This window comes from Hoplias malabaricus, chromosome Y (assembly GCF_029633855.1).
Source record: "Hoplias malabaricus isolate fHopMal1 chromosome Y, fHopMal1.hap1, whole genome shotgun sequence".
Lineage (NCBI taxonomy): Eukaryota > Metazoa > Chordata > Actinopteri > Characiformes > Erythrinidae > Hoplias > Hoplias malabaricus.
The window spans coordinates 7,826,823-7,851,435 of NC_089820.1; the positions used below are offsets into that span (position 1 = coordinate 7,826,823).

Sequence of the window (24,613 nt, forward strand, 5' to 3'; positions counted from 1 at the left end):
ATGCAGGAGGAAAGACAGGATGAGGGGACATGTGGGAGAGACAGAATGAGGGGACATGGGGGTAGAGATGGGATAAGGGGATGTGGAGAGAGACAGGAGGAGACAAGATGAGGGGATACTGGAGGAGAGACGAGGCAGGGACATGGGGAACGACAGAGACGGGAGACGCAGCGGTGAGAGACAGGATGAAAGGGGACGCAGGGGGAGAGACAAGATCTCGTCTCACTCTGTGTAATTTTTTTTTCCAATATCTTTCTCTACTGTTTCTCTTCTCTCCCTTTCAATTTGCTCTCTCTGCTTTTCTATTTCTCCTCTGTCGTTTTTTTTTCTTCTCTCGCTCTATCATGTTCTCTCTCTTTTTCTTGGAATACTTACTCTTCTCTATCATTTTCTCTTGTTTTCTCTCTTTCTCTCTGACTGTGTGAATCCTGCACGTAGTAAACTGTCTCAGCCTGAGATACATGTGAGACACTAAATGGACAGAAGTTGTTGAGACCGGCTCTTTCTCTAAAGTAAGCTGACCCCTGGAGAAGAGGGTGGGGGGCAGGGATTGATCCCACAGTTGTGGATGGCTATTCTTTTTGCGGATGTTGGAGAGAATGTCTTTTGTGTTTGTCCAATGTGTGGACTCATTAAGGTCTTGAGAGTTGAAGTGTTGCAGAGAGGGTCTGTTTCTGGTCCTCATTGTTGAGTTGTGAAAGGGACAGAGTGTTCTGTGAGACTATGTATGGTTCTGCAGAGTCTGGAGCACTCTGAGGATGTGGAGGCCCACCCATGTGGGGGGACAATGGGGCAGAAGGAGGGAAGACCAGGCTCAGAGCAGAGTGCTGTCTCTGTGGGGGGCTATCCACTGTTCCTGCCTAAGCTTATCCTGTTACACTCCTTTACTACTCACCCAAACCATGGTGGACTGTGGGAGAGGCTCCTCCCCTTTCCTGTCCAAACCAAAGTCTACAGCACAGTTCCAATCCCCCGCTCCCAACCAGCACTCTGCGTTACGACTAACAGTTTACTCTCGTGTTGTTTCAGAGCCTTTTCAGCTGTGAATCATTCTTCTCCTCTCTCACTACGACTGCCTGCAGAAACATTCACAAACAACTGCTGTGCCTTAAAGGTCAGCTTTAACTGTGAAGAGTGGCCCCTGCTCCTCCCCAGACCCCCAGAGAACAGCAGCCCCTTTTCTGCACTGAGGTTACAGTCAGAACTGAGGAAGTGCTTCCCCTGTCACAACAGCCCTCCCCTCCCCCTTCACTGTGGGTTTATTGTACGAAATCAACATCAAAACTGTTCCCACCTCAGCCCCTCAGTTACGATTAAAGAACATATTCCCAGCTTCTCTATCAGGAAGAGGAGCAAGAGAGGAAAGAGAAAACAGAGCACGACTGAAAAGAGTGGGCCCCCTTTTTTTGACTGATCCATAGATGTCTTTGTGGAGCAGGGGGCTCCTCTCCTCCTTAACTCCACCCCTGGTTTTCAGTGAAGGTCTCTTCTGTTGCTCGACTCTTTGAAGCTCACTGTTCTTTGTAACTTCACGACTGACTTCCCACATTTATCCACGATGTAAACAAATTAGAAAACATCCACTATTTCTCCAAACATTCCATAAAAAACGCCTTTATCTCCTGTGGAGAGTTCAGCTGCTGCTCCTCCTCCATCTGAGACGCTCCGTCAGAAACATCTGAGAGAACATCATCCTCCTGCATCTCCTCGTACTGCTCCACCATTTCCTCCACTGTCTGACCACCGGACTCCACCCTACAGTCCACAACCTGAGAGTCCACCACACCTTTAGAACCACTGTCCCTCAGGAGAACCCAAGCCCCCTCAGACCACTCCCCTGCACCATCTCACTGCTTAGAGCCCCACCCTCTACAACCTCCTCCTCCTCCTCCTCTCAGTGACAGCAGCAGGTTGATGCCCCTCCTCTGTGCCTCCCCCAGTTGAGAATGAGTAACAGAAGGAGCTGAAGCAGGAGAGTGTTGAGACCCCCACAGTGACAGCACTCCACTCCGAGTCTGGTCTCCCCTCCTCCTGCTCCCGCTGTGCCCCCACATTGTGAGACCCTTCTTCCGTACCCCACTGTACTCTCTGTGTGAACACAACCAGTCTCTAAAGTTCAACATCACACTCGAATCACCCCGTGCTCCCCTCTGCTCAAACACAATGAGCCCCGTCTCTTACACTGGCTTTAGAGCCGCCAGAAAGCACCAGAGCAACAGGATAAAACTGCCCCATTCCATGACTCCAGGGTCACTCTGGGGCTTAACACATCCCCCTCTGCTTCACACAAAAACACAGAAACACAGAGAGAACAGAGAGTAGAGAGGGAGAGAGAAACAGACAGAGAGGGGGGAGAGAGGAAAAAATAGGGAGAGAAGACATAGGGGAGAGAAAAGGAGAGAGAAACAAAGAGAAGTAGAGAGAAGGAGAGAGGAGACAAAGAAAGAAGAAGAATAGAAAGGAAGAAAGAAGGGGTGGAGAAAAGAGAAACAGAGAAGAAGAATAGAGAGAGAGAGAGAGAGAGAGAGAGAGGAGAGAAAAAAGAGAAGAACAATAGATAGGAAGAGAGAAGGAGAAAGGAGAGAAACAAAGAGAAGAAAAATAGAAAGAAAGAGAGAGAGAGAGAGAGAGAGATAGAGAGGAGAGAAAAAAGAGTAGAACTGGATAGGATGAGAGAAGGAGAGGGAGAGAGAGAAAGGAGAGAGAAGAGAAACAAAGAGAAGAAGAATAGAAAGGAAGAAGGAGACAACCACAGAGCCTCTGACGACATCTTCACCCTCCACACACTGAGAGATAAACACTTCAATCAGAATAAAGACAAAATCTTCACACGTTTTGTAGATTTTCAAAAAGCGTTTGACTCCATGTGGCACAGGGGATTATTGTATAAACTTAATGAAAGAGGCGTGGAGGAGATAACATTCGACGTCATTAAATGGATGTACTCTCACAGTAAATGTGCAGTGAAAAAGGGAACGCTCAGAACAGAGCTCTTCCCACAGTCACGAGGAGTACATCAGGGCTGCAGCCTGAGCCCCACTCTCTTTAATCTCTACATCAATGACCTGGCTGCTGAACTGGACCAGAGTGACTCAGTACCCGGCCTCTCTTTGGGAGAAACCAGAATCAAGTGCCTCCTCTACTCAGATGACCTTGTTTTACTGTCCCCCACCAGAGAGGGACTCTAGGAAAGTTTAAACGTCCTGGAGAACTACTGTCAAAACTGGGCTCTGAAAGTAAACCACAGAAAAACTGAGATAGTGACATTTCAAAAGAGGTCTAAGAACCAGGGGAACCACACCCACACTATACACCACCAAAACAAACTACAGAGCTACTCAGCTCTCAGCAGAGACTACACACTGGCCGCATACCTCACAACCATCAGAGAGAGGGCACTGAGGAAGACGCTGACCATGTACAGACTCAGTGAGCACAGTCTGGCCGTGGAGAGCGGCCGTCACAGACAGAGCTGGGTGCCCAGAGAGGCCAGACTGTGCTCTCACTGTGAGCTCTCGGTGGTGAAGACAGAGCTGTACTTCCTAGCCCAGTGTCCCAGGTACGAGTCCGTCAGGAGCAGGTTCTATCAGAGAGTGAGTCGAGTCTGTCCTGAGTTCCTGCTCCGCACTGACACTGAGAAGCTCCAGACCAATTATTATTGATTATTACTAACTTATTACTGATTTATTACTAATTATTAATGATTATTACAGACGTATTACTGATTAAACATCTATATCATCTCCCCACTCTTATTTTCCGTTTCTTGTTTGATCAGTAATCCTGTAAATATCACTTCCTGTGGTTGTAATTGTATCTGTATCTAAATGTTTCTGTATTTTCTGTAATATCCTTCAGCAACAGTGTATTGGATTACATTCATGCCACTAAAGCACTGCTGAACTGAACTGAGAGACAGAGAGAGAGAGAAAAGGAGAGAGGAGAGAAACAAAGAGAAGAACAATAGATAGGTGAGAGAGGAGAGAGAGAGGAAAGAAAAAAGTGTAGAACAGTAGAGAGGAAGAGAGAAGGAGAGAGAGAGGGAGAAAGGAGAGAGGAGAGAAACAATGACGAATAGAAAGGGAGAGAGAGAAAGAAAAGGAGAGAGGAGAGAAAGAAGAAAGAAAATGAGAGCCATGCGAGAGAGGTAGAGAGCGAGAGAAAGTGAGAGATGTGAGGCGAGAGAAAAAGTAAGAGAAGAGAGAGAAGGGACAGAGAGAGGGATAGAGTGAGAGAAGGGACAGAAAAGGGGCTATTGGGTGTTAGACAGAAAACAGAGCAGAGACACAGAGAGAGAAGAGGAAGGAGGAAGAGAAAGAGAGAGGGAATAGAGAGAGAGTGAGAGAAAGAGAAGGGGAGAGGGTTTGGAGTTTTGAACTTTATCCACTGCCTCAGGTCGACAGTGAAACACAAAATCACCTAAAAACACGTTAGAATTCAGCGGCCACTTCAAGCTTCACGACAAAAGGTCAGTAAAGATCAAGACCCCAGCAGAAATGTTCCAGAGCCCCCCACAGTCCCACACCCTCTCAACCCCACCACCTCCATCTGTTTATACAACATCCCCCTTCATCTGCATCAGCCTTTAAGACTCACTCAGGCTTCTCTCTCTCCGCTGAAACAGAGCCATCTCTGAGCTCCCCTCAAAATAAACCTCACCTCCCGACGTTTCCTCTTCTCTCCGCAGCTCAGAAAGACTCCAATAAAACCTTCATCACAACAATCACAACTCATACTCCACAGAGGAGAGAGAGACAGAGGAGAAAAAGACGACAAGGGAGAGGTGAGAGACAGAGAAATGGAGAGAGAGAGGGTAGAAGGAGAGAGAAAAATAACAGGAGAAAGGGAGAGACAGATGAGAGAGAGAAAGGTAGGGCGTGAGGAGAGAGAGAACAACAGAGAAATGGAGAGAGAGAGAGAAAAGACAAACAGAAAGAGAAGGGGAAAGAGAGTAGAGGAAAAAAGGTAGAGGAAAGTGAGAGCAGTAGAGTGAGAGAAAAGAAAGAAACACTGCAAGAGGAGAAAGAAGAAGTGATAGGAGACAGAAGAAAAGGCACAAAAAAGGAGAGAGGAGAGAAAGACAAGAGGCAGGAGAGAAAGGGAGAGAGGGAAAAGATAAAAAGGGGGAGAGAGAGAAGAGAGAAACAGAAGAAAAGGCAAGTGAGAGGAGAGAGAAAGGTAGAAACAATAGAGAAAATGGATGAGAGAGAGAGAGAGAGAGAGAGAGAGAGATACAGGAGAAAGGTGAGAGAGAAAGAAAGAAAGGCAGAGAGGAGGAGAAATGGAGACAAACAAAGACAGAGGAGAAAGGGATAAAATGAGAGAGAGAGAGAGAGAGAGAGAGAGACAGAGAAGGAGGGAGGAGACTGAGTTTTTATCCTCTTTAATCAAACACTGTTCACATAAAAGCAGCGTTTACAACCGACACAAAATAACAACAAACACAAACACCTCCCACATTCAGCACAAACACTTCCTCAGAGCCACGAAGCAGAGTCAACACTGAGAACCAGAGCAGACCCTCTCTCATCAGAACACACCCCACCCCCCAGTCCTTAATGAAGACCAGGACTGGACCTGACAGAACACATTGGACTGAGACGAGACATTGTCCCTGACGTCCACAGACAGGACACACGTCCCCAGCTGAGGGATCAGTGTCTGCTGTGTGTCTGTTTATAGATAACTCCCCTGCACCGTCCTCCACTGACCCTCTCTCTCACACACGTCGTCTCCAGGGGTCTGTCGCAGAGGGACCACCAGCTTCCTTTAGAGAAAGAGCCGCTCTCTACCTCCTCTGTCCTTTTAGTGTCTCACACGTCTCTCAGGCTGAGACACTTTAACTCTTTACTACCTGCAGGATTCACAGTGTACAGCCTCCCACAATCAGAGAGAGAGAAAGAGAGAGAGAGAGACAGACAGACAGAGAGGGAGTCAGACAGAGAGAGAGAGACAGAGAGAGAGAGAGAGAGAGAGAGAGAGAGAGAGAGAGAGAGAGAGAGACAGACAGACAGAGAGGGAGTCAGACAGAGAGAGAGAGACAGAGAGAGAGAGAGAGAGAGAGAGAGAGAGAGAGAGAGAGAGAGGGAGACAGAGAGAGAGCAAAAGGACATTGCAACAAATATTCCTATAAAAAAGAGAACGAGAGAGTGACATAAGAGAAAAGAGGAGAAAGACAAAGGGACAGAGAGAAGAGGAAGAGAGCAGAGAAAAGGGCATAAATTGAGACCAGAGACCCTGCGTCTCATCATCCTCTCTCCCCTCTGGCATCCCTTCATCCTGTCCCTCCTCCTGTCTCTCTAACTGTGTCCTCTCATCTTTCCTACTGTGTCCCTTCATCTTTTCCCTCCCCCCAGCGTCGCCTCATCCCGTCTCTCCTCCTGCATCCCCTCATCCTGTCTCTCCTGCTGTAACCCCTTCATCCTGTCTCTCCTCCTGAATCCCTTCATCCTTTTTCTCCTGTAGCCACAATCCCACATACAATCCTCCACTGGAGGTCTCTCTCTCTCTCTCTCTCTCCATAGACCTTTAAAACAGGGACCACCAGCTCCTTTAATGAGGAAGAGCCCACCTCCACAGCCTCTATCCGTTTAGTCTCATGCAGGACCCTCAGGTTCCTAACGTTCCCTGGTCTTCGTTAAGTGTTTCATTAAGAGATTCTGAGGCGATGGTCGGCAGGACTGACCTCAACACGTCCAGCACCTGTGAGGCCAGGGGTCCTGAGGAGTCCCTGCCACTTCTGCTGATGACCAAACCACCACACCCTCTTCAGAGGAGTACCTTAGTGAAACCAGCCTTCAGCAGAGGACCCTCAGAGTCCTGGAGACGTGGGCCATAAGCGATAGATATGATTAAGCCACAGAGGCTCCTCAACCAAAGCAGAAGAGAGAGGAAAGAAAGGGAGACAGTGACGAGAGAGAGAGAGAGAGAGAGAGAGAGAGAGAGAGAGAGAGAGAGAGAGAGGAGAAGGAAGAAGTTGGAGATAGAGAAAGGGAGAGACAGCACCGTGTAAGATCCTCCACTAGGGGTCACCAGAGCGCTGGGGCAGAGGGCCCTTGTACAGCAGCCTCCATGAAGGCCTCAGGTCCTCAGAGACTGAGAGGTGGACTCTCCATGTGGAGTCAGTTCTTTCTTCTAAAACCCCCCAAAATAATCAGATTTCACACAGCTCTGATCTTGTCGTCCACAGACAACACAACGCTCTGGAGACCTTCAATGAAAAGAAGACTGCCCCTCCCCCCTGTCTCTGTGTTCAGTGAAGTCTGTGTAGTGTTCAGATCTTAACCCAACTACACTCTTAATCTCTGAGTCTGATCACCATCCCCTCAACACATTGATCACATTGTGAATCCAGGGCCCCGAGGCCCTTCCGCTGATGACCAAACCACACCCCACTCCTCAGAGGAGGACCCTAGTGAAACCAGCCTCCAACAGAGTCCTGTAGACTTGGGCCATAAGAGAGAGATATGGATTAAACCACACAGGCTCCTCAACCAACGCAGAGGAGAGAGAGAAGAGAGAGATAGAGAAACAGAGAGAAGAGAAAAAGATGAGGGTTGAGAGAGAGAGAAGAGAGAGATAGAGACAGAAGAGAGAGAAGAGAGAGATAGAGAAACAGAGAGAAGAGAAAAAGAGATGAGAGAGTTGAGAGAGAGAGAAGCAAGAAGAAAAGAGAGAAGAGGTTAGAGATAGAGAATGGGAGGGACAATGAGGAGAGAGAAAAGAAGAGAGGAAAAAGGTTTAGAGAAGAGAATGAAGACAAAAGAGGAGAGAGAAAACGAAGAAGAAAGAGTGAGTTTGAAAAGTATAGACCATGGCTGAAGAAGGCAAGGCATGGAAGGGAAGCTCAGTTATTTAATTATTCCATAACTCCATACACTGTAAAATGTAATAGCCGTGGCCGTGATGACTTAAATTAATTAGTTAACTTTACTTGGTTATGAAGATAATGCACTTCTTACTAGTTTTTTATAAGTTACCGTTAATTCTAGAGACAAAAAAACAATTAACTTATTGTCTTGAGTGCAGACAGCTTAAAACAATCAAGTAGTAATAAAGTCTGCGATGTGAGCATGCGCAGGACTCAACGTTCAGTCTCCCTCCCAGAACTGGTTTAATGGCCGGTGGATGACTTCGGTGGAGCCTGCTTTTGTCTTTTGAAGTAAGGTAAGTTGTCAAGCAAGCAACGAATTTAAATGTATTTTATTATCATTTATTTAACGAAATAAAATTGTGTGACTTTATTTCTGAATACTCTCATAGCTCTATCTAGCTAGTCGTGGATGTGTTAGCTAGCATAAATGGGTTTAGCTATCATATCGTCGCACTGTAGAATATTAAACGAAAAATACACATTTTAAAGTTAAGTATAGTAGATTGCCTGTGAATAAGAAGATGCTGGAGTCAAGTCGGAGAATACATTTAGCCAAATTTAAAGGAAAACTTCCCCCAGACTGTGTGAAGTTGGTCATTTTTTTAACTGCTTTAAAATTCTTTACAGACTAGATTCCAGCATCCGCTTATTCACATAAGATCTACTATATTTTAGGAAATTATTGAATATTGTACATCATAAAGCGAAACAATTTAAGCTCTCACATATGCGACTTAGTGATAGTAAATTGACTAAACGTTAGCCGCCTATAACTTGTTTACCCGCCGCCCTCCGCCACTGATTAGAGTACGTTTAGCTATCAAAAACATTTTAGTTTCAGTATTAAATTTAGTTTCAACAGCAGGTCTTATAGATATGCCAAGGGAAATAGATTGAGAAGACCTGTAAGGCTTAAGCTCAATGAGTTTTCCATGGGGAGGTGCAATGTTTTTTCACAACGTATTCAGAGTTATTCACAACGCAACGTGTATTCGTCCCGAATAGTCACTGTACGGGGGGTTCCACCTTAAAACTGGTTAGCCGCACTTCCAAAGTTCTCCTGTAATCTACGACCTGCGTCGCAAGGTCGTAATTAGCATCTGAAATGTAAATAAAAAGTTTAATTTTTAACTGTTATGTTGCTTTTTTCCCTGAACTGTTACTTTTGTGTACTGGTGAAACAAGTGAAATGCTACTTTAAATTTTTTTATGACCTTGAATAGATATTTTAAAAAATATACATTCATATCAAAACATTTATTTTTCACTAGCACTTTTAAAACATGCACATATCAAGGAATGTTTCTACAAATTTCTACTAATCTACAAATTACAACACTACAAGTGGTGTGTTTTAACCAAAACATGTTCTGTCCTTCTCAGAAGTGGATGTGGCAGTTGTTGGTGAGCTCTTCACTGAAAAGCTGGTTTGAAGTTGGCCATATCACACTGAAGGTAAGATTGAACCTTTTAGAATTTCCGGACAAAAATTTCACCTAAACTATCATCAGATTTGCACAAGGGGGTCATACCACTGAAAATAAATGTTCAAATACAGTTGCCACTTTATGTTAAATATATATTGGATCAATTTCTTTAATAAACAAATGACCAGGTATACTTTCCTCACATTTGTTTTTTGTTGCTTATGACAACTTCATGGGAAAGGCTGGAAGGCTGTATAGGCAGGGCAGTTTATATTTTGAGAAATGGCTATGCCTATCAACATTTCCCTGATGTAATGTTATTTTTTGTTTGTTTTTTATACAGGTTTCTGACAGTGATGAGGCCTGGGCACAAGTGTCTGTTGGGGTGCTGACTGTCATCAGTGAAGATATGCCTCCCTCTCCAAATCATCTCCACCTTGACTCAGTGTCTACTGCCATCATTGTTGAGGGAGATATTGTAATGGACAATTTACAGAATCTGCCTCAAGCCATGTGCCTCTTGTTTGGGTTGGCATATGCTTTGCACTTAGATTACCCTAAAGCCATGAAAAACACGTTCAATTTCATTCAAAGAGTGATGCTTGGCTTGGGAGAGAACAAACTTCCACCTAAGATGCAAACTCTTAAAAATCTCCTCTTGAGTTAAATGGCTAATCAAGTGTGAGTCTAGGACAGCTCACTTAAGTGGATTCTTTTTTTTCTAATGTCGTTTCTAATGTTTAAACTAAATTAAGGCTCTCCTTTCAAATAAACAGCCCCGGGTTTACCAGCAATTTATGTTTATGTCTGTATATGTTAATTTTGTAGTTTTATTTTATTTATTGAATTGCTGGCATGTATGTACACATCTTGTCATCTTGTAAACCAATGCCAATCCTATTTTAAGCCTTTGTTCTTATTCTAAAAAAATAAAAAAAACAAATAAAAACACGTATAATTGAACTTTAAAATCTCAGTACCTTGATTTATTGTGTAAATGGACTTATTTTAAAGTGTACGGAATCTGCTTTTCATTCATGTTTTATGGATGTGTAAAGTACTTAAGTTACACAAGTAATACTTACTTGGTCTTTTTAAGGCAATCGGTTTGCATGGTTTTAATAAGTAATTCAGATTGCTGTTCAAGTAAACACAACTGACAAATTCTAAGTTGCAGAAAATATCACTGTAGTTAGCCCAACTTTGATTAATGAGTTATTTTGAATATACACATAGTACATTTTAATTGAAGTTATTTAGCTGTTTGAAATAGTAATTCTGAGTAGGCTATACTAAATCTGAAGTACATATGAAACATATTATTAAGTAGTATATACAGTTTTTTTTAAGTTAATTAAACCGAAGTGTAAGTAAACTATACTAAAAAAGCATTTGTTAATACAACATACAGTCCCTATTCCAATTTACTTAGTTTTTTTAAGGCAATCGGTTTGCATGCTTTTTTTAAGTAAGGTTAACTAATTAGATTTTACAGTGTAGAAGGCCTTGACCTGACAGGTCAATAAGGCCTTGACATCCTTCCTGCAACAGCAGTTAAACAGGGTCAAAAGTCCAGGAAAACTGCACAATTCTCATCTGTGGATCTTCAAGAGCAGGGAGCCTGTGCCAGAGCAAAGATGGAATGAGTGTTCGCACCCAATATTCTGAGCCCTCTTCACTTGTCCATGAAGAAAGAACACCACTACCTTCTCGTTTCCTTGCAGCAGAAATGTCACACCTGTATCATTTACATTTATGACATTTTGACAGAGGTTCTTATCCAGAGCGACTTACGAGTTTACTGGTATTACAGTTAGGCCAATGCAGTGTTAGGATTCTTGCCCTAGGACTCTAATTGGTGTAGCACAGACTGGTTTCCCAGACCTGCAATCAAACCCAGGTTTCTCACATGGGCGCTAATGGTGTTACCACTGTACCACAGCAACCACCAATCAGTTCTTTCTTTCAATCCTGAGTACACTTTTGAATCATAGCTGCTGTGTGTGCAGTGTATTGTTGAGAGAAGTCCTTCATTTCTGTTTTATCCACATCCCACAATGAACCCAAACGATCTCAGTCTGTTTCCTGAATCTCCACCGCTGGCAAAATACAGTAACAATGTTCAAAAACAACTCATGTTGTACCAGTAAAAACCGTAAGTAAAAGCTGAGCTTCGAGGTCAGGGGAACATTAAGTTCATGTGCTGCTCAAATTAGGAGGATATTAGTGTTTTAAAGCTTTATTCCTGTTTGTGCTTAAAATGTAAACTCTGTCCAATCTCACTGCACTGACTCTTACTGCAGCTGCTGTAACCCAGGAGCACTATTTCACACAACACTCCTCCCTCCACGTCCACCAGGCCCCACTCCTTTACTCACCCCAACCATGGTGGACTGTGGGAGAGGCTCCTCCTCTTCCTGTTCAAACTAAAGTCTACAGCACAGTTCCAATCCCCCGCTCCCTCCCAGCACTCTGCGTTACGACTAACAGTTTACTCTCGTGTTGTTTCAGAGCCTTTTCAGCTGTGAAACATTCTTCTCCTCTCTCACTACGACTGCCTCAGAAACATTCACAAACAACTGCTGTGCCTTAAAGGTCTGCTTTAACTCGACTCTTTGAAGCTCACTGTTCTGTGTAACTTCACGACTTCCCACATGTATCCATGACGAAAACAAGTTAGAAAACATCCACTATTTCTATTTCTCGGCTATGTCCACAGCCTGAGAGTCCACCGCACTTTAGAACCACTGTCCCCCAGGAGAACCCAAGCCCCCTCAGACCACTCCCCTGCACCGTCTCACTGCTTATAGCCCCACCCTCTACAACCTTCTCCTCCTCCTCCTCTCAGTGACAGCAGCAGGTTGATGCCCCTCCTCTGTGCCTCCCCCAGTTGAGAATGAGTAACAGAAGGAGCTGAGGCAGGAGAGTGTTGAGCCCTCCACAGTGACAGCACTCCACTCCGAGTCTGGTCTCCCCTCCTCCTGCCCCCGCTGTGCCCCCACATTGTGAGACCCTTCTCCCGTACCCCACTGTACTCTCTGTGAGAACACAACCAGTCTCTAAAGTTCAACATCACACTCGAATCACCCCGTGCTCCCCTCTGCTCAAACACAACATGAGGGGCGTCCCTTACACTGGCTTTAGAGCTGTCAGAAAGCACCAGAGCAACAGGATAAAACTGCCCCATCCCATGACTCCAGGGTCACTTTGGAGGTTAACACATCTCCCTCTGCTTCACACAAAAACACAGCTCTGTTCAGCCTCACAGTGGAGGCAGTTTAATCACAGAACACTCACTTACTCCCACCCCCCACCACCCACTAACAGCACGTCCTCCACCTGCACCTCACTCACCTCAGACACACACACACACACACACACACACACAGAGGGAAAGACATAAGGAGAGGAATTCAGAAAGGTGAGGAAGAACAGACAGGAGAGAGGGAGAGAGAAACAGACAGAGAGGGGGGGGAAAGAAATAGGGAGAGAAGACATAGGGGAGAGAAAAGGAGAGAGAAACAAAGAGAAGTAGAGAGAAGGAGAGAAAGAAAGAAGAACAATAGATAGGAAGAGAGAAGGAGAAAGGAGAGAAACAAAGAGAAGAAAAATAGAAAGAAAGAAAGAGAGAGAGAGAGAGAGATAGAGAGAGGAGAGAAAAAAGAGTAGAACTGGATAGGATGAGAGAAGGAGAGGGAGAGAGAGAGAGAGAGAGAGAGAGAGAGAGAGGAGAGAAACAAAGAGAAGAAAAATAGAAAGGAAGAAAGAAGGGGGTGGAGAAAAGAGAAACAGAGAAGAAAAATAGAAGAAGAGAGAGAGAGAGAGAGAGAGGAGAGAAAAAAGGGAAGAACAATAGATAGGAAGAGAGAAGGACAGGAGAGAAACAAAGAGAAGAAAAATAGAAAGAAAGAGAGAGAGAGAGAGAGAGAGAGAGAGGAGAGAAAAAAAGAGTAGAACTGGATAGGATGAGAGAAGGAGAGGGAGAGAGAGAAAGGAGAGAGAAGAGAAACAAAGAGAAGAATAGATAGGAAGAGAGAAAGGAGAGAGGAGAGAAACAGAGAAGAAGAATAGAAAGGAAGAGGGAGAGAACCACAGAGCCTCTGACCACATCTTCACCCTCCACACGCTGAAAGATAAACACTTCAATCAGAATAAAGACAAAATCTTCACACGTTTTGTAGATTTTCAAAAAGCGTTTGACTCCATGTGGCACGTGATTATTGTATAAACAAATTGTGAAAGTGGCGTGGAGGAGAAAACATTCGACGTCATTAAATAGATGTACTCTCACAGTAAATGTGCAGTGAAAAAGGGAACACTCAGAACAGAGCTCTTCCCACAGTCACGAGGAGTACATCAGGGCTGCAGCCTGAGCCCCACTCTCTTTAATCTCTACATCAATGAACTGGCTCCTGAACTGGACCAGAGTGACTCAGTACCCGGCCTCTCTTTGGGGGAAACCAGAATCACGTGCCTCCTCTACTCAGATGACCTTGTTTTCTGTCCCCCACCAGAGAGGGACTCTAGGAAAGTTTAAACGTCCTGGAGAACTACTGTCAAAACTGGGCTCTGAAAGTAAACCACAGAAAAACTGAGATAGTGACATTTCAAAAGAGGTCTAAGAACCAGGGGAACCACACCCACACTATACACCACCAACACAAACTACAGAGCTACTCAGCTCTCAGCAGAGACTACACACTGGCCGCATACCTCACAACCATCAGAGAGAGGGCACTGAGGAAGACGCTGACCATGTACAGACTCAGTGAGCACAGTCTGGCCGTGGAGAGCGGCCGTCACAGACAGAGCTGGGTGCCCAGAGAGGCCAGACTGTGCTCTCACTGTGAGCTCTCGGTGGTGAAGACAGAGCTGTACTTCCTAGCCCAGTGTCCCAGGTACGAGTCCATCAGGAGCAGGTTCTATCAGAGAGCGAGTCGAGTCTGTCCTGAGTTCCTGCTCCGCACTGACACTGAGAAGCTCCAGACCAATTATTATTGATTATTACTGACTTATTACTGATTTATTACTAATTATTAATGATTATTACTGACTTATTACTGATTAAACATCTATATCATCTCCCCACTCTCATTTTCCGTTTCTTGTTTGATCAGTAATCCTGTAAATATCACTTCCTGTGGTTGTAATTGTATCTGTATCTAAATGTTTCTGTATTTTCTGTAATATCCTTCAGCAACAGTGTATTGGATTACATTCATGCCACTAAAGCACTGCTGAACTGAACTGAGAGACAGAGAGAGAGAGAAAAGGAGAGAGGAGAGAAACAAAGAGAAGAACAATAGATAGGTGAGAGAGGAGAGAGAGGAAAGAAAAAAGAGTAGAACAGTAGAGAGGAAGAGAGAAGGAGAGAGAGAGGGAGAAAGGAGAGAGGAGAGAAACAATGATGAATAGAAAGGGAGAGAGAGAAAGAAAAGGAGAGAGGAGAGAAAGAAGAAAGAAAATGAGAGCCATGCGCGAGAGAGGTAGAGAGCGAGAGAAAGTGAGAGATGTGAGGCGAGAGAAAAAGTAAGAGAAGAGAGAGAAGGAACAGAGAGAGGGATAGAGTGAGAGAAGGGAAAGAAAAGGGGCTATTGGGTGTTAGACAGAAAACAGAGCAGAGACACAGAGAGAGAAGAGGAAGGAGGAAGAGAAAGAGAGAGGGAATAGAGAGAGAGAGTGAGAGAAAGAGAAAGGGAGAGGGTTTGGAGTTTTGAACATTATCCACTGCCTCAGGTCGACAGTGAAACACAAAATCACCTAAAAACACGTTAGAATTCAGCGGCCACTTCAAGCTTCACGACAAAAGGTCAGTAAAGATCAAGACCCCAGCAGAAATGTTCCAGAGCCCCCCACAGTCCCACACCCTCTCAACCCCACCACCTCCATCTGTTTATACAACATCCCCCTTCATCTGCATCAGCCTTTAAGACTCACTCAGGCTCCTCTCTCTCCGCTGAAACAGAGCCATCTCTGAGCTCCCCTCAAAATAAACCTCACCTCCCGACGTTTCCTCTTCTCTCCGCAGCTCAGAAAGACTCCAATAAAACCTTCATCACAACAATCACAACTCATACTCCACAGAGGAGAGAGAGAGAGACAGAGGAGAAAAAGACGACAAGGGAGAGGTGAGAGACAGAGAAATGGAGAGAGAGAGGGTAGAAGGAGAGAGAAAAATAGCAGGAGAAAGGGAGAGACAGATGAGAGAGAGAAAGGTAGGGCGTGAGGAGAGAGAGAACAACAGAGAAATGGAGAGAGAGAGAGAAAAGACAAACAGAAAGAGAAGGGGAAAGAGAGTAGAGGAAAAAAGGTAGAGGAAAGTGAGAGCAGTAGAGTGAGAGAAAAGAAAAAACTGCAAGAGGAGAAAAAAGAAGTGATAGGAGACAGAAGAAAAGGCACAAAAAAGGAGAGAGGAGAGAAAGACAAGAGGCAGGAGAGAAAGGGAGAGAGGGAAAAGATAAAAAGGGGGAGAGAGAGAAGAGAGAAGCAGAAGAAAAGGCAAGTGAGAGGAGAGAGAATGGTAGAAACAATAGAGAAAATGGATAAGAGAGAGAGAGAGAGAGAGAGAGAGAGAGAGAGTGAGAGAGAGACGGGAGAAAGGTGAGAGAGAAAGAAAGAGAGGCAGAGAGGGGGAGAAATGGAGACAAACGAAGACAGAGGAGAAAGGGATAAAATGAGAGAGGGAGAGAGACAGAGAAGGAGGGAGGAGACTGAGTTTTTCATCCTCTTTAATCAAACACCGTTCACATAAAAGCAGCGTTTACAACCGACACAAAATAACAACAAACACAAACACCTCCCACATTCAGCACAAACACTTCCTCAGAGCCACGAAGCAGAGTCAACACTGAGAACCAGAGCAGACCCTCTCTCATCAGAACACACCCCACCCCCCAGTCCTTAATGAAGACCAGGACTGGACCTGACAGAACACACTGGACTGAGACGAGACATTGTCCCTGACGTCCACAGACAGGACACACGTCCCCAGCTGAGGGATCAGTGTCTGCTGTGTGTCTGTTTATAGACAACTCCCCTGCACCGTCCTCCACTGACCCTCTCTCACACACGTCGTCTCCAGGGGTCTGTCGCAGAGGGACCACCAGCTTCCTTTAGAGAAAGAGCCGCTCTCTACCTCCTCTGTCCTTTTAGTGTCTCACACGTCTCTCAGGCTGAGACACTTCAACTCTTTACTACCTGCAGGATTCACAGTCTACAGCCTCCCACAGTCAGAGAGAGAGAGAGAGAGAGAGAGAGAGAGAGAGAGAGAGAGAGAGAGAGAGAGGGAGAGAGAGAGAGACAGAGAGAGAGAGAGAGAGAGAGGGAGACAGGGAGAGAAAGCAAAAGGACATTGCAACAAATATTCCTATAAAAAAGAGAACGAGAGAGTGACATAAGAGAAAAGAGGAGAAAGACAAAGGGAGAGAGAGAAGAGGAAGAGAGCAGAGAAAAGGGCATAAATTGAGACCAGAGACCCTGCGTCTCATCATCCTCTCTCCCCTCTGGCATCCCTTCATCCTGTCAATCCTCCTGTCTCTCTGTGTCCTCTCATCTTTTCCCTCCCCCCAGCATCCCCTCATCCCGTCTCTCCTCCTGCATCCCCTCATCCCGTCTCTCCTCCTGCATCCCCTCGTCCTGTCTTTCCTGCTGAATCCCTTCAACCTGTTTCTCCTGTGGCCACAATCCCACATACAATCCTCCACTGGAGGTCTCTCTCTCTCTCTCTCTCTCTCTCTCTCTCTCTCTCTCCATGGACCTTTAACACAGGGACCACCAGCTCCTTTAATGAGGAAGAGCCCACCTCCACAGCCTCTATCTGTTTAGTCTCATGCAGAACCCTCAGGTTCCTAACGTTCCCTGGTCTTCGTTAAGTGTTTCATTAAGAGATTCTGAGGCGATGGTCGGCAGGACTGACCTCAACACCTCCAGCACCTGTGAGGCCAGGGGTCCCGAGGGGTTCCTGCCACTTCCGCTGATGACCAAACCACCACACCAACCTCTTCAGAGGAGTACCTTAGTGAAACCAGCCTTCAACAGAGGACCCTCAGAGTCCTGGAGACGTGGGCAATAAGCGATAGATATGATTAAGCCACAGAGGCTCCTCAACCAAAGCAGAAGAGAGAGGAAAGAAAGGGAGACAGTGAGGAGAGAGAGAGAGAGAGAGAGAGAGAGAGAGAGCGACAGAGAGAGAGAGAGAGGGGAGATAAAGACAGATGAAGGATGGGCGAGAGAACACAAAGAAACAGAGAGAAAGGAGAAGGAAGAAGTTGGAGATATAGAGAAAGGGAGAGACTGCACAGTGTAAGATCCTCCACTAGGGGTCACCAGAGCGCTAGGGCAGAGGGCCCTTGTACAGCAGCCTCCATGAAGGCCTCAGGTCCTCAGAGACTGAGAGGTGGACTCTCCATGTGGAGTCAGTTCTTTCTTCTAAAACCCCCCAAAATAATCAGATTTCACACAGCTCTGATCTTGTCGTCCACAGACAACACCACTCTCTGGAGACCTTCAATGAAAAGAAGACTCCCCCTCCCCCATGTCTCTGTGTTCAGTGAAGTCTGTGTAGAGTTCAGATCTTAACCCAACTACACTCTTAATCTCTGAGTCTGATCACCATCCCCTCAACACATTGATCACATTGTGAAGCCAGGGTCCTGAGGCCCTTCCGCTGATGACCAAACCACACCCCACTGCTCAGAGGAGGACCTTAGTGAAACCAGCCTCCAACAGAGTCCTGTAGACTTGGGCCATAAGAGATAGATATGGATTAAACCACACAGGCTCTTCAACCAATGCAGAGGAGAGAGAGAAGAGAGAGATAGAGACAGAAGAGAGAGAAGAGAAAAAGAGATAAAAGGGTTGAGAGAGAGAAGCAAGAGGAAAAGAGAGAAGAGGTTAGAGATAGAGAATGGGAGGGACAACGAGGAGAAAGAAAGTAAGAGAGGAAAAAAGGTTTAGAGAAGAGAATGACATGAGCAAGAGAAAAATAACAGTTGAGAAAGAGAAATAAAGAGGACAAAGACAAAAGAGAAGAGAGAAAAAGAAGATGAAGACTGAGTTTGAAAAGTATAGACTGTGGCTGAAGAAGGCAAGGAAGAGGAGCTCAGAGTTATTTAGTTATTCCATAACTCCAGATAAACGGAGGAGACAAAGAGAGACAAGAGAGAAACCAAGAAAGAAAGGAGAAGGGAAAGGAGAGAGTGGAGATAAAAGAAAGAGTATGTTTTCACTTTTTAAACCCTTTTATGAACCCATCAGTTAGTATCAAATTCTTAAGTGAAATAATGAAATACGATGAGAGATAACCTCCATCACAGGAGAGTCACCAGTGAAATAACAACACGCCCCAATCATCAGGAAGAAAGAAAGAAGGGACAGGAGAAAGAATGAGAAATGGAAAGAGGAAAGCGCCACTGAGCTGCTCCCTAAGACACCAGTGAATTTATGCTGTCTGTTCAAAAGCTTCTGCACACAGCAGCCCTGTGAGACCACCAGCATGTGACTGCATTAAAATATTCTGGGGTGTGTGATATTTTGATCAGAGAAAACACACTCACACACAAAACAGTTATAAATGGATATATACATAAAAACAAAAAAAAACTCAAAAAGTAATCTAAAAGTTTACACTGTGAACACGGTATCAACAGCTGGGGGCGCTAATGATCCCCGCTACACTTCAATATCACTAGAGGGCAGCAGGGTGGGGTTATTTTTTCTAGCCTTGTACAAATATATTCATCCACATAAACCATTATTTTAAAATCTTCAGTCTGGTGTAGGTGCATAAACACGTTTAATTATTTATTTACCCATGATTCCTAGCAGTGTTTCTAAAGTAAATCTGCTGAAAGTTAAACTCGTGGAGCTAGAGACACACAGAGACACAGAGTGGAGTTTATACAGAGCTGGTGTTAAAGCTGTGAGTGTGTTCATGCTCACCTCCGCTCTGATTGAAGCGCTGCATTGCTGTAGCCACATTGACTTTGTAGGTCTCCTGAGTGCCCTGTGCGTTCTGTGTCTGAATGTCCCAGTAACCTGGCTCATCACCAACAACCTTCTGTATCCACTCTGTCTTTGGGGTCATTTTGCCTGCGTTGCTGTCATAGTAGACAAACTGCCCTCCATCCACCAGTCCCACAATAGTAAATTCTGCAAAGTTTATTCCTGGTGTGACGGCAGTGTAGAAGTACTGCAGAGAGTGTGTGGCTGAAAAATGAAACAGGAATTTAAATCACGGTTATCACTTACACATGAAAAACCAACACAATCTTACAGCTCAGAAATGTTCAGCTACACGTCACACAGCCAGAAAAACATTAAACTTATAAATAAAACAGAAATGCTGGCTGTTTGCATATGGAAATAAAAAATAAAACTGAAGTACTAAATTTAAACAGAATTATAATACCTAAAGTAGCAACTATTATTTTTATTATTGTTGTTATTGTCATTGTAAAATATGGGTCCAGGCACAGGTTCTGCTCAATACAATAACAGCTCACAACCGAGAGAAACAACAAACAAGCGCTGACACTAGTGATACAAACTCCAAAGTGTTTATTTAATCTTATCATATGTCACTGAAATGTTACTTATTGTTATTTATTATTAATAAACAGTCAGAGATGTGAGTGAGTTTATAGCCACACCCCCAAATACATAAGCAGTCAGGCAACATAAAGCTTGAAATTTATTATTGAGAGCATTGTTATATTTATGTATCTGTTTATTATTTATGCTATGATTTAAAAACACTTTCAGTTTCTTTGGCACATTATTATTATCATAATTATTGGTATTTTTGTTCCAATATGTGATGAAATATAATTCTTGTCAATGTTCTTATAGGTCAAAAAGAAAAACAATTTCACTTCAAATTAAATAGCACTTACATTAAGTCTTAATATAGTCTTTTTGTTAAGATGTTATTATTATACTGTAATTACACTGTTATTATGTTGTTATTATGATTATAACGCCAAGAAAACATCAGCTGTCGTCAGGCAGAATGAAGCTCTAAAGGTTTAAAATGAAACTAATCTGTGGTTGTAATCTACACAATTCACATTAAAAACACCTGTCATTTACTACACAGTGCACCTCAAACAATTAAAGACACTGCCACTGAAACCTGGGACTTATTACCATTGAGAGGAACTGTACTGTATATTTGTACCTTAGTGTGACCTTTTGTTATTCCCCCTCATTGTCTCATCCCCCATTCCCACCAATCATTCCCCCTTATATTATACCCCTCCTCTCACATCTCTTCTTTGTCCAATTCCCTTTTCCTATTTCTCCAATGTACATAAGGTCCTCCTAAAATATTTGCTGTTAGACTGGACTGGGAACAGAGTGAACTGAGCCTCCAGTCTCCAAACTTCAGATCATCCTGTGACAGACTGCGATCACCCAGGATCCTGTGTATTTGTAAATAACCTGCAGTCAGCGCAGAACTCCAGTCTCCTGACTCTTCATGTCGAATTTCTAACACCATCCAAGTATTATCATATTTCTAATTATTATTATTATTATTATTATTATTATTGGAGGAGACATTTAGGGAATGGTCAACAGTACTACAGTAACTTTCCTTCAAATCTAGTTTAATCAGTTTATTGGTTTAATGTAGCAAAAAAAACATATCTGCAGCCTAAAGACACAAATACATATTTATTGAAAATTATTATTTATAAATAACATATAAAAATACATATTTCTTCACTCTGGTTGGTTTACTGCCATGAGTTTAAATGTTAATCATAAACTTAACCAGGGGTGGATTTTCCAAAAGCATAGTTGCTAACTACCTATAATATTTTTTCATATATTTGCCAATTATAATTATATTTTTCTTATTGATGTGTGCATAGAAAGGTGCTTGAAATATTATTATTATTATTATTATTATGCAATGTTTACCTATGACATAGTAAAAAAGGATGGTAGCTTAAACACCCAAAATACAGAAAAATCCTGAAATACTTTGAATAACATATATGTGAATTAAATGTTATTATTATTAAAATTTACAAGTAATTTAATTTACATTAAAATGTTTGAAAAATCTATAAATAAAACACTAGTCTTAACACACAATAATCATTTAACACCTGGTTTTAAATCATGATTTTTATGTTGTTATACCTGATGTTTTTGAACTCTAAGTGACCGTTATGATACACACTGTGTGAGTTTAGAGATAAGTTTCAATAAAGGGAACAGGAGAGAAATATTTAAGAATTATTCATTCATTCATTCATTGCCTGTAACCACTTATCCAGTTTGCGGTGGGTCCGGAGCCTACCCGGAATCACTGGGCACAAGTCAGGAACACACCCTGGAGGGGGCGCCAGTCCTTCACAGAGCAACACAGACACACACACATTCACTCACACAATCTCACATATATGACACTTTTAAATCACCAATCCAGAGCACCCGGAGGAAACCCACGCTGACACAGGGAGAACACACCAAACTCCTCACAGATTTGAGGACACTGTGTCACTTCTTTCACAGAACCCCATTGGACAGAATAAATCTAATTCCAACTCCCGCATCTAGGAGGGAGATTTGGGGAATAATAGAGGCCTGATTTACATTTTTTTTTTTGATGAATGCAGAAAGGATCAATCTGTGTCTGTAAACTAAAATAAATATCTTATATAATACAAATCAAGAGCAATATTAATTTACTCTCTGGGGGGTGACGAACATTGGGGATCTAAGGAGCTACTCACTGCACTGGCACTGACAGAAGATGATTCAATGCCAGTGGGTCTGGGTGTGAGACCTCTGTGGTGAGGCAGAAGGATGGATAGATAAGTTCCCCTCAGTCTACCCCGATGAGTTTGACCACTACCACAAGGACTTATATAGTCCATCACAGGGCAACACACACCCACACATTAACTCACACCTATGGACAATTTTTGGGTTCACCTATAAAAATGTGTTTTTGGACTGTGGGGAGAGTGGAGAGTGGGGCTCGAACCCACAACCCCAGGACCCTGGGCTGTGTGACAGTGACACTACCTGTTGTGTCACATGCTGCTCTATTAGATAAACTGCTACAGAGAAGCGTCTATGTGACATACAGGGTTTGTCCAGGGTGTGTTCCCGCCTTGCGCCCCAACGATTCCGGGTAGGCTCCTGACCCACTGTGACCCTGAACGGGTAAGCGGTTGCAGACAATAAATTAATTAACTTATCTATCATAAAAATGTACTGAAATTCAAGTGAGGAATATTTGATCAAACCAAAGGTTGTAGTTTGTTGGTCAGATTTTAGATCTGTACGTCAAATTAATAGCTTACCGTAGCCATTTTTTACGTTAAAAAACAATTATAATTCAATTAAATACATTTTCAAAATTCAAGGCATATTTTACCAAAGATTGTAGATTGTTAGATGTGCATCTGTGCACTAAAACTGATTTGAAATCTGTAAGTTACATGGATGTAAAACAGTAGCAGTTTTTATACGCACTACATGTTTACAAATGTCTAAACTGGTGGAAAATTAATAAGTTAATATTGAGGAGTTTGTTAAGGTTAATCACTGATTTTACCTCATTTCTGTTGTTTTTATGTTTTTAGTCTTTGTAACTAACACCAACACGCTCCTTAACTATGTGTTTATTTTACGTTTTGTAAATAGCAGCACTGCTCTGTGTTTAGAGATTTATAAACTGTGTCTGAACAAAGTCTGAGACACTTCACACGTTTCTACAAGTTCCTATAAGTGTTAATAAAGCATCCTAACAGTCAAACTGCTTATAACATGATTATTACATGAACACCATCGCACTGACCTGCTGAAGCCAGAGAAAGAGTAAATGCCAGGAAAACGAAGGACTTCATGATGTGCTCCATTTCTGAAGCTTCTGCAGCCGATGAACACCAATAATCCACAAAAACTCCTCAATCCAAACAACACAATGTCTCCTCTTCTCTCGCGACGTGCGGCTCCTTGGCCGTGATCTAGAGAGTAATTATCTCCACAGGCGGAGGCGGGGTTATTACAGCAGAAATCTGACCAATGAGAATTCAGTGTCCAGGAGCTGTGTTCAATAGAACAAAATGATTCTTTTCAGAGTCAGGAGTCTCTGGGCAGAAAAGGGCAGAGGAGGTTGATTCTGAAAGTGAAAACTGCAGCTGATATGAGTTTTTATATTAAACCAGTATTTTCCAGATTCATTCTCCTGCATATTTTGCATAAGATGGGACTGTCTCTATCCATGAATGTAAGATATTTAACACAAGTTCATCCATTCATTCATCATCTGTAATCAATTACCCAGTGTCCCTGTGGATCTGGAGCCTACCCAGAATCACACATTTTAACACTCATTTAACTTATTCAGGCTTAATTGCTGCTGCCTGTGCTGTGATATCTGTTGATGCTCTATACACTTTTAGAAAGAGTAGAAATTTAAATTACTATTTCTTTTTTAAATTATTTATTTATTTATTTATTTATTTAATTGTATTAATTTATTTATTTTGGAGGGTGTTTCAGCAGGTAGTGTCACAGTCACACAGCTCCAGGGACCTGAAGGTTGTGGGTTCAATTCCCGCTCCGGGTGACTGTCTGTGAGGAGTTGGTGTGTTCTCCCTGTGTCAACATGGGTTTCCTCCGGGTGCTCTGGTTTCGTCCCACAGTCCAAAAACACACGTTGGTAGGTGGATTGGTGACACAAAAGTGTCCGTAAGTGTGAGTGGGTGAGTGAATGTGTGAGTGTGTGTCACCCTGTGAAGGACAGGCGTACCCTCCAGGGTGTACTCCTGCTTTGTGCCCAGTGATTCCGGGTAGGCTCCAGACCCACGGCGACCCTGAACTGGATAAGCAGTTTCAGAATGAATGAATAAATGTGACGTGTGGAGAATGTAGATGTATTTCCCCATGGCTCTGAGAGCATGGCTAATTTTAACTTTTAATTTGCACAGGAACTCATTTTTCTATGCAACTGTCCTTTAGTCGTGCCACTGAACAGAATGTTATTCTCACAGCAAACTGAAACACTGAAGCCGGGCCGCAAAGCCACAAGTGTGAATTCTCCTCTGAATTCACACAGAGGCGAGGACAACTCAGTCAATGCTCCATTTCTAGGCCATGACAAATTCCCTACACAGTAAACTTAGTAAGAATTGGAACGTACCCTCACTGACCACAGTGTGCAGCTAACAGAGATAAAGATGGCCTCTAAGATAAATGTGAGGATATGGAGCCAGGCTCTTGGAAGAAATATCTGTGGATTACAGGGGTCCCAGAGGTATCCAAGTGTCTGCAGGTGACAGAATTTTTTTTC

At 43.5% G+C, this 24,613-nt stretch overlaps 1 protein-coding gene across 1 annotated transcript in view; it reads right to left on the bottom strand.

Moving 5' to 3' along the window:
* Positions 1–23,285, bottom strand: part of LOC136677690 (patr class I histocompatibility antigen, B-1 alpha chain-like) — a 34,643-nt gene extending 11,358 nt beyond the window's left edge. The window contains exons 1-2 of the mRNA XM_066655283.1: positions 23,117–23,285; positions 19,240–19,506 (exon numbers count right to left, since the gene is read on the bottom strand). Coding sequence (XP_066511380.1) covers positions 19,240–19,506; positions 23,117–23,177 — 328 coding nt within the window. The 5' untranslated portion in view covers positions 23,178–23,285. The remainder of the gene's footprint in view (positions 1–19,239; positions 19,507–23,116) is intronic.
* Positions 23,286–24,613: the final 1,328 nt, after the last annotated feature.